The sequence below is a fragment of the Drosophila biarmipes genome, chromosome 2L (assembly GCF_025231255.1).
Source record: "Drosophila biarmipes strain raj3 chromosome 2L, RU_DBia_V1.1, whole genome shotgun sequence".
Lineage (NCBI taxonomy): Eukaryota > Metazoa > Arthropoda > Insecta > Diptera > Drosophilidae > Drosophila > Drosophila biarmipes.
The window spans coordinates 8,105,469-8,115,534 of NC_066612.1; the positions used below are offsets into that span (position 1 = coordinate 8,105,469).

Genomic DNA, 10,066 nt, shown 5'->3' on the forward strand with positions numbered 1-10,066 from the left:
ATTCAAATAAATGCGTGTTCTATAGTGTTGAGCGAACTTTTTCGAAGCAGTAGAGCTAAATCCTTTAAGTTAGAGCACTTTCAAAAAATTTTACTTATTTGAAGCTAACTTAAATTTTGTAATTATCATGTAGTTCCGTAAACAACGTATTTCCACACTTTAATAGGTAAAATAAATATTTGCTTATTGAATTCGTGATATGGCATATTTTTATTATATATATTCTTTTTCCAAAGATTGGCTTCAATAAGTCTATGCCTCGAATACAAAAAAACAATTTAGTGTTTAAATAAAAATGGAACATTTTTAGAATATATTAATAAAATCCTCAACAGATGAAAAAGAAGGAAAAAAGATTTAAATTGAATATTAAGATTTTCGACGAACTGTCCTTTTAAAAGTGAAATGAAATCCCTTTGGAAAGCTTCTATTAAAAGGCTGAGTGCAAGGATGAAATCCTGTTAAAAAATCAACACTTGAGGCTGCGGGTAATCTGACCCTCAGCCACTTACTGTCAGGGCCAACCGCTGTCAAGGCCAGGCCAAGACCATCTACCCACCCCTGCCCCCAACTGTTATCCCTGGAATCACCGCCATTAGCCTCGATTAGAAGTCAGGATGAGGAAGACAATGCCGAGGGGGACATCCACAACATCGACAGGAGGAGAACAGCAGCAGTAAAAACAACTACAAAGGACACGTCGCTCACAGCAAAAGTGCGTAAATTGATTTTTATTATCCCGAGTCCTTGGCTCCAACATTCCCCTTGGCCACTTACCCGATTCCTTCATCCATCCAACTTGGCTCAGCAAAAAGTTTCGGGCCACATTTCCTCCCTTTCGCATTGGCCAATATATTTGATTTATTGGCTTTATCCGGAATGCGCGCAAATTGTTCATTGCTTTGTTTACACCATAAAAATCCTGATGGACGCATTAGTTCGCCAAAAGGCTCCATCGCCTGCCTCGTAAATTTCATCGATAATTTCCGCTCTTATTCTGTTTTTGTCTGCCGGAATATTTATATGTTCAGCCATTATTTTATGAGAATATAAAAATCACTCGGGGTAGGAAGCGCATAATTTATTGCGCACCTACATAAAATTACATGCAATAGCTTTCAAATTATCCAAATGACTTAGTATCTTTGGCTCAGGCATAAAATTATTCCAAAAATTTGGGCGTATTAAAGAAAAACCTGCTGGAACAAAGGGTTTGCGCATCTTTTTTTAAAGCTGATACAAATTGCCTCCAACCTTTCACACTTTTCTGCCATCAAGTTCACCTCAATTTATAACTTGTTCAGTAAATTAATTAAAATTTGCCGCCAGGCTTTCCACAAAATTGAGCTGACTGACCATTTATTGTAATTAGGGTAAGGGCGTAACTTTTTTTTCGCCCTCTCTGAGGTAAAGGACGTTCAATGGCCCAAAAGGATTGCCAAAGGCTGAAAATGAAAGGTTAAAGTTTATCAGCAGATTTTTAATTTAAATTTATATGTTTTCCAGCCGCCGCAAATTGGGGAATGGCTTGATTGAGTGTGGGGGAATTGGCCAAGGAGACTTTGAACTTCAAGGAAGGCAGTTAATGAAAAGGCAACCCTCAGCCCTTTTTCTAATTACGATAAATACCCGCCAATTGTTCCATTGATTCGAGTCGACTGCCTTAATTAGTTTGCCAATGCGTTATAATTTTGGCCTCCAGCCCTCAATTTATATAAGCCGATCGATGAGGCTGAGCTCTCCTCGAAACTTTGGCTCAGAAAAGTTTGCGAAATTAAATAATTGCCAATTTGCTGCAAGTTGCTGGCAGTTTAAACAACAATTCAGCGACGAGCAAAGCCGATTTGTGTCTCCAGCCAAAATGAAACTAGCGGAAGGAGGAAAATGCGATGGAAGGCAGCCGAGAAAAGCCGGGCAATTAGTGGAAAGTCTGACTAAATATTGTAGCTATAGCACATTTTGTTTGGCAAAACTTTAATTACAGTTGGGCTGAGAAGGAAGTTCGGTGTGATAATGGAAACGTCAGAGGAAGCTGACAAAACGACGAATTAGAACTTTGGATAAGTTTGAAATTTAATTATTAAGCCCCAAAAAATGGGATATTCTACATTGCCTTGGGAATGTCTGTACATTTTTTAATTTAGAACAACATTTTCTCATCGATACTTTATATCATTTCAGAACATAAAAACCAATACCATAAACAAGATGATCCCACAATGGAGACGAAAACGAGGGAAGATAACCGAACTTATCACTATAAAAGAAATCCATTTCTAGCCTACTTTCTGCTGACAGGGCGAATCATCATAAAACGGAAATATTTTTATGAATTTTTCTGCCTCCGTGAGAATGGTGAAAATGTGCTTCACTCAGCAGGGGCAGTGGCAGTGGCGATAACCAGATGCTGTCATTTTAATAAAAATATATTGAAAGCTGGAACAAATCGAGATGAGCGAATCGAATTATCCGTAAGCGTTGACGAGTCGCCCCAATGGCAAGAATGTTGACCTAATGCTGACTTCACTGCTGGAATTTTATTGTGTAAACAAAGGGTCCCAGGGATACGGCGGACGCCACGTGGCCCAAACAATTGGCGGATGTCCTGAGCGAGGGCAATAAATCAAATGCTTGTGTACACTCGAGTTTATATTTGTTTGGCCAACGTGCAGATGAGCAGGAAATTTGCCAGAAACTCGAGGATGCCGTGCAGCAGGAGGGGAGTCCCCGGCACAGGATAATAAAAATCAATTTGCGCGATTGTGTCGAGTGTGGCTGCTGTGGGCCCTGTTATCGCTGCTGGCTTTGTGCTCTCGATAATCGAAGATAATGGGGCTCTCCCTCGGCGAGGACGAAAAAGGACCGGAGGCCTGTATCTGCTCGTGACAGCCAAGGAGGGCAAGGATGCCAAGGACGAAGGCCCCAGTGTGTGGGCATCCTTTGTCTGACTTTTTCCCCAGCCCCACATTGTTGGCCTAATTGTTGCCTGTCAGTTGTAGTTTTCTGGCCTAAATGTTGCCGATATCTGAGCAGACGAATAATAGATAGAATGTGTAGTAATACAAGCATAAATCAAACTCAGGTGTCTGCCAGTGGATGTTAAATAAAGCGAAAATCAGAAGAAATTTTCTTTAATAGCATTTTTGTTTAAAATGAAAATATTACTTTACTATTAAACATGCAACTTAAATTATCTAAATGGGGCTTTAAAATACTCCATTGTTTGTAGAGAATAGTAAACGGGGACTCCCCTCATTCTTAGCCAGCTGCAGAGCACAAAACCCGTTCATTTGCTGGCCTTAATTGCACTTCTTTTTACAGCCACTCCCTTCGCCAGACTTCTTTGACTGGTATGTGTTTCTGTAAGCTTTACTTTTGGCTTTTTGCTTAGCCCCGTTTAAGACAGAGGGAATGGCAAAGGAGTTTGTCTTTTATTGCTGCAGCTTATGCCCTGCGGCCCTGTTCCGATTTTCCTCACATTTCCCAAATGCAAGTCATTCACTTGGCTCACTCGACGTCAACAGCTTGTAGGGAAAGTGATTCAGTCTTTATAGCCATGATGTCACCTGCTTAATATTGCATCTCGTCTGTCTGGGAAACCAAGTAGCAGCTTTAAAGGGAAATCCCTGAAAGCGTGGGGAATCACAAGTTTAGGAAAAGCAAGTACAGAACGCTTGTGACCAGCATTTGAAAGCCTATCTCCCGATTTAGATGAAATAAACCGCAGTGCAGAAAATTCAATCTCCGATGGCTGCAGCTAAAGGCGAATTCTGAAATCTGCAAGATAAACTAATAATATTTACTTGATTTTTAAGTCACATGCACTCACACTTCTTTCGAGCTCTTTATCCATACTTTCTATGTCATTAAACATTTTCAAGATTGTAAAAGTTTTTGTTTCAGTGCGTTCCACTAAACTACAAATTGCAATAGTCAGCCAAAAATCGAAGAAATTATTGACCATTGCCCAAGGAAACAAGACCAGCATTACGAATAGAGCAGGCTCATTTTGTAGACTATCATATAGAAACAAACTATAATGTTTGCTGCCCGGAAGACTACTATCATGAGGGCATTCTGTCCATCCTCCTTAGAGTCTCAGGAGTAAACGAGCTCTGGAGAAGCTACCCTTGCGATTCTCCTTGATGAACTGACCAAGGTGAGAAGTTCTCTATTTATGAGCCATACAAAGCGATAGATAAATGCTGTACCAAGATGAAACTGAATGGCCAGCAGAAAGGTTCCCAATTTGACCACCCTACGAGGTTGGAACATCGCTGTACGACTGACCAACCACTAATGACAGGCAAACTCAAATAACTCAAATCGATAAAAGCTTGTGTCACTAATGAATAGTTAATAAGAAGTTACAAAATATAATATTATTTACCTCATATGTAAGATAAAATATCTTCTTAGTTAGAAAATTTTTTTACAAGTTCATATAATCAAACTGAACTAGGTAAACTAAATATAGAAAACTGGTTATGGTCATTTGGAAACCCATATTGTAAAAAGTCCACAAGGTTGAAAATCGAATTTGCGATGACTGCACAACCATGCGAATTCATTCACCTGTTGGAAATTCATTTATATTATATTTTACTAAAATTTACCATAAAAGTACTTACACTTCTTTCCAGCTGATCATTTTTGTGCTGTAGATCAATAAAGAGTTTGAGCAGGGTTGAGGTTTTTCTAGCAGCTTTTTCGGTCAGATCACATACGGAAATAGTCAACCAAAAGTCCCAAATATTTACCAACAAAGATTGCGGAAATACCATCAAAAAGATGGAGTATTTACGCATACTTATTCCGAACACTATTAAGAAATAGATGACCACAATATTACCAGCTAGCCATGATGTCATAATTAAGATCATATGATATTTGTAGGCGTCGATTAGTTTTCTATTTAGCTCCAAGAGGCGACTGTACAAGGAGAGCAACTCCCGAATCTTGGATGTGTCTGTTGTGGAATTTAGTCTAACTTGTTTTACCAGTTCCTTAAGTTGTCCGTTGATCATCCAAACATAGCGATAGATGAGCAGTATCCCGACATAGTAGTGCATGATATTAAAACTGACGGATATTTGCATCAGGCAACTTAGGAGCACCACCAATACAAGGGTCTCGTTTCCAGGCATCGCGTAGTTGACCGTCAAGAAATTTGTAATCTGACTCACCATAGTCCCAAATTTTTGAATCACAAAGCAGTTAAGTTTCGGACAATTGGTTACTTTCGCTCCCTTAAATTTCTGATTTTCCAAGGTTAACAGTTCGTTGACGATTCTCTCTACTTTCTTGCTTCCCCAAACATTCATAAAATTTATCACAATAGCTGAAAATATGCTCATCAGTGAAATTAAAATGTTTATGCACTCCAGCACAGGATTCCGCTCGAAGGCTTCTAGTTTCCTTAGATCCTGGTGTAATCCAAGGTATACCAGGCAGAACAGAAGGAAATAATTAGCGGTGAAGCCATACAGAACAAGCCATCGAGAGCGCCTCAGTTGACATCTTCTGGAGTCATAAATGAAAGGGAATAAGCCAAGTAGCCAGGATCCATATAGAACTGTCGTAAGGAGGCGCTTTGCCAAATAAGGACGAAATTCGCGGCGTGGACCAAACATTTCCGATCACGAGTGAAAAATAAATGGGTTATATTTACGGAAACACTGGAAAAGGAATGAGCACTCTACTGAAACGAAAGAACAAAAAGCCATTGAACGAAGTACTGATGGCTGTTGAAGTTAACCATCTATACAAACGCTTTTAGCTTTATTAATACGGCGATGAACTGATATAGATGCGGCATGTCGGTGGTATACAGAAATGGAAGCAACTAAGATAGCATAAGTTGTATTTATTTACAACAAGATTTTACAAGTTCATATAATCAAACAAGATTAAAGAAATTAGATATAGTAAATTACTTGCGATCATTTGAAAATCCATTTTATAATTTACCGAAAAAAGTCCGCAAAGCTGAAACCGGAATTTTTCGTGGCTGCCCAGAATTGCGAATTCATTTGCTATACACTGCTAGAAAAATATACTTTTTATTTATTTACTTGGAGTGCAGTAGTATAGATACATACACTTCTTTCAAGTTCGGCATCTTTTTGATCGAGATCAGTATAAAGCTTCAGGATAGTAGAGGTTTTCCTACCAGCTTCCTCCGTTAGGCCGCATACAACGATGCTCAACCAAAAATCCGAAATATTTATTAGCACACAGAAGAAGAATACCATCAAAGCACTGCCCATGCTGATGCCAAACACAATCAGGAAATATATGATCACAATATTTCCTGCTAAGCCAACAGTTAACATGAGAGTCATCTGCAGTTCGTAGGTCGCTACTAGTTTCTTACTTAACACAAAAAGCCGGTGGTACACAGAGAGAAGTTTGCGAATTCTTGAGGATTCAGTTAGGGGATTTTCTTTTAGTTGCTTAGCTAGTTCCTCAAGTTGTCGATTGATGGTCCACACATAGCGATAGATGAAAAGTACCCCTGCATAATATTGCATGCAATTGAGGTTCATGGCCACCTGAATCACGCCAGTGAAGATTATTTGGATTAAGGGGGGTTTATTTCCAGACAATCCGCAATTCAATATCCAAAGAGATGCAAATTGACCAATCAATGTTAATGACTTTTGTTTCACATACCGGTTAAATTTTGGGCAATTACTTTCAGTCATACCTCTGAGTTCCTGGTACTCAAGGATAAGAAGTTCGTTGGCAATCTCCTGAATATTCCTGCTTCCAATAAAATTCATGAAATACAACACAAAGGCTGAGAAGAAGTCCATTACTCCAGTTAGCTCGTATATCTTGTTCAGGACAGGATTTCGTTCCAGGGCTTCCAGTTTCTCGTGTCTCTGACTTCCTAAGTAACTCAATATGCTCAGAAGGAAAAGATTTACTATTACGCCATAGAACAGCAGCCAGCGAGAACGCTTTAATTGACGTTTTCGTGTATCTAAAGTTAAAGGGAACAGTCCAAACAACACAGATCCATACAGAGCTGCCTTTAGGATAAACCGCGCCCAATGGCGACAAAATTCGCGACGTGAACCCAACATTTCCGACTCCAAGTGAAAAGCAAAATGGTAAAATCAATTGTGAAAATGTAAACAAACGTGTACTAAGTAATTACCCACTAAATGATGTCCTGAAGTGTCCATGTAGTTAACCATCTATAAACCCTTTTAGCGTTATTACGGTGATGAAATGTCGATTTTAAATAGAACAATAAATATAATGCCGGGAATACACTCACTTACAAAATTATATGAAGTCCCTAACGATACAATATTCAAAATCTTATCAATTATGTTGTGTCACTTTGTGGATTATTTAAATCGTCTGATTTGAATTTTAAATTCATGTAGTCGAATTGCACCAAGAAAAGTACATATAAAATGTTGGTTATGATCATGTGGAAGCCCATCTCGTAGTTTATGTCGAATAAACCGAGGTGTCGGATTCTCAGCCTGCGGTGACTGTAGAACAATGTGAACTCAGCTACCTAAGGGAAATTAAAATATTAAAAGATATGATAATGCAAGATAAAGCCACTTACTCTGTGCTCTACTTCCTTGTCCAAGCCTTCAATGTCGTTGAATAACTTCAGGATCATGGAGGTCTTTCTGCCCGTACTCTCGGCCAAATTACAAGAGGCGATGCCCTGCCACAGATCCAAAAAGTTAATGATGAGGGCTTGAGGAAAAAGTAGAACCATCACAACCAGTGAAAATCTTGTAATATTAATCCAACAGATGACCAGGACATGGCCCACAATAATGTTGGCCGAAAAGAGGGTGGCCATGAAAAAGGTAACCTGAATGTCGTAAATGGCGGCCAGGCGGGTGTTCAAGTCCAAAAGGCGACTATAGAGCCAGAGAAGTGTTTGTATTTGCTCAGGATCCACAGTTTCACCTTTTCTTAGCCTACTGGCCATATCCAAGAGTTGTCCATTGATAATCCACATATATCGATAAATAAGGATAACTGCTAGGTGAAAGTGCATCACCACCATGAGAACTTCCAGCTGAACTATGTAGATGATCAGTGCCTCATGAATAACAACTTTGCTATCCGGTACTCCAAAGTAAATTAGCAAAGAGGAAGCGACCTCCAGGACTACCACCAGACCCTTTTCTATCACATACCTATCGAATTGATGGCATTCTCCGAGGATAAGCTTACTAAAGTGACGGCTTTCCAGCATCAGAAGTTCATTCAGAGCAGCAACCAATTCCTTTGAATTCCAAAATGTTCGCCAATGGGTTATAATTGTGGTTATTAGGCTTATAACCTCCACGAGTTCCTCGACCTCTTTCACCAAGGGATTTCGCTCAAAGACTTCAACTTTGACGGAATTATGATCATCCGTAGATGGCAGCAATGCCAAAACCATCAGACTAATGTTTAAAACCAAACCATATGCCAAAAGCCACTTAGAACGATGCAGTTGTCTTCTCCTGGAGTCAAATGTGAAAGGAAATAGTCCGAGGACCCAGGATCCATACAATGTGGATTTCAGGGTGAAATGGGCCAACCTCTGGCGAATGCGATGGACGCGTTTCAGTTGTAACATTATTGAGTTCTGACTCCGAGTAATTTGTCAAACGAAGCAAAGGGAGCATTGAGTGGCGAAAGCTCGGTAGGAATGTGATAGTCAACCAGATAAGCTAATTAATTACTCGAATCTACTGGCTAAGGGGCTTTGACTTGCCTCCCTAGGGAAGAACATTACTCGCAATAAATACGATGTATCTGTAGATTTAATCGGAAATTTGCAGATATTTAGAATTTAATTAAATTAAATTCAATAATGGCTGAATGAACTGGTGGAGAAAATTAACAACTGACAATTCGTCATCGAAGCATACCAGCTCGGCACATTTCTAGCCATCCTCATTTTTACTTTTCCCATTGGCCGCAACAAACTTTCGAATGGAGTAACTTGTTTTCCCGATGCGCCTGCAGTTTTTGACAGTGCTGCAAAGTTAATGCCTTTCCAACTACCTTCCCCATTGGCAGTTATGTTAGCTGGGAAACTTTTAGCAGCTGTCACCTGGAACTTCCATTATTTCCCTTTTTCATTAGTGGTGTTTTTTGGCATCTTTCAAAGTTTGTTTCGGGCAGAATTCAAGTGGCAATGGGAAAGATTCGCCGTTGGCATATTATGAGCTGACAAAAGTGCCCATTTCTAGTAGGACAAGATGACTTAATCTTTGCCCAATCAGATTTTAATCAATTCTGAAGTAATTTCCCATCTTCTTTGAATGTAATTTTCAAGCATATTTTCTCCCAAAACTCAACCGCATTTTCGCTAAAATTGGTAGCAGCTGAGCACCGTCCTCGGGGTGTCCTTTTGGGATCCTTTGCGGACACTCTCTACACAGTTTGCAATTAGAATTAGTAATGCATTTCTCGACACAACTCTACTTTGAAATTTAATTGCTGACCACAGCATACAGCCGGGTAGTAAACAGAGGGCAATAGTGCCGAAGGGCGAGGATCCTTTCAGGTGTTTGGACATCCTACGGCACATCCAATTTGCATGGCTAAACGAGTCTGCTTTGTTTTTGCACGGGAGAGTGACTTTATTCATTTGCAACTCGATCTTAATTAGACACAAAATTGTGGATTATCGTTTCCCTTCAATGAACTCCTCATCTTCTGGGGGAAACTGTGAGAAACCACAGAACGATTGCAGTTGGAGACGGAGGCAAGGGCATATTTGTGGTGAAAAGTCTTTGCGGATCCCCTCCTGAATTCTAGGGCAAATATTTGCTTAGCCATCTATATAACCCCTTCTTCAGAGCTGATTAAGCGCGGAACTCAGCCATTATCAGCGCAATTCTGTTCCTTGATTCCTAGCTCAACCCATGATGTACACACTTTCCCGGAAATGTGCGTGATTTCATTAAAAATAAGGCGCTAGGGAACAACACCTCCAAAGGCGAAAGGAAAAGTTATCCTACGTTGCGCATACGCCACGTGAGCCTACTTCGAGGAGTCGCCTGCAATTAGGCAACGCCACTCGCAT

At 39.9% G+C, this 10,066-nt stretch overlaps 2 protein-coding genes and 1 pseudogene across 2 annotated transcripts; all 3 read right to left on the reverse strand.

The window, feature by feature from the left end:
* Positions 1-3,642: 3,642 nt before the first annotated feature.
* LOC108027634 (putative gustatory receptor 22d) lies at positions 3,643-4,275 on the reverse strand (annotated as a pseudogene).
* A 216-nt stretch (positions 4,276-4,491) lies between these two features.
* On the reverse strand, positions 4,492-5,651 carry LOC108027744 (putative gustatory receptor 22b). The gene is made up of 2 exons (XM_017099297.2): positions 4,632-5,651; positions 4,492-4,575 (listed from the first exon to the last, which is right to left on the reverse strand). Exons 1-2 carry the CDS (start codon positions 5,631-5,633, stop codon positions 4,492-4,494), a joined length of 1,086 nt encoding a protein of 361 aa, XP_016954786.1. The 5' UTR covers positions 5,634-5,651.
* A 110-nt stretch (positions 5,652-5,761) lies between these two features.
* Positions 5,762-8,608, reverse strand: LOC108027637 (putative gustatory receptor 22a). The gene is made up of 5 exons (XM_017099154.2): positions 7,588-8,608; positions 7,354-7,533; positions 6,710-6,895; positions 6,102-6,517; positions 5,762-5,845 (listed from the first exon to the last, which is right to left on the reverse strand). The coding sequence occupies exons 1-5, from the start codon at positions 8,606-8,608 to the stop codon at positions 5,762-5,764; spliced, it is 1,887 nt and encodes a 628-aa protein (XP_016954643.2).
* Between the last annotated feature and the right edge of the window lie 1,458 nt (positions 8,609-10,066).

Bases quoted from the DNA above. Each gene is read 5' to 3' on its own strand.
- LOC108027744 (XM_017099297.2), bottom strand. From the start codon at position 5,633: ATGTTTGGTCCACGCCGCGAATTTCGTCCTTATTTGGCAAAGCGCCTC. The intron at 4,576-4,631 runs GTAAGTACTTTT...AATTTCCAACAG, and splicing joins ATGATCAGCTGGAAAGAAGT to GTGAATGAATTCGCATGGTT.
- LOC108027637 (XM_017099154.2), bottom strand. From the start codon at position 8,608: ATGTTACAACTGAAACGCGTCCATCGCATTCGCCAGAGGTTGGCCCAT. The intron at 7,534-7,587 runs GTGGCTTTATCT...TCCCTTAGGTAG, and splicing joins GGAAGTAGAGCACAGAGTAA to CTGAGTTCACATTGTTCTAC. The intron at 6,896-7,353 runs GTGACACAACAT...TGAGTTACTTAG, and splicing joins CGATTTAAATAATCCACAAA to GAAGTCAGAGACACGAGAAA.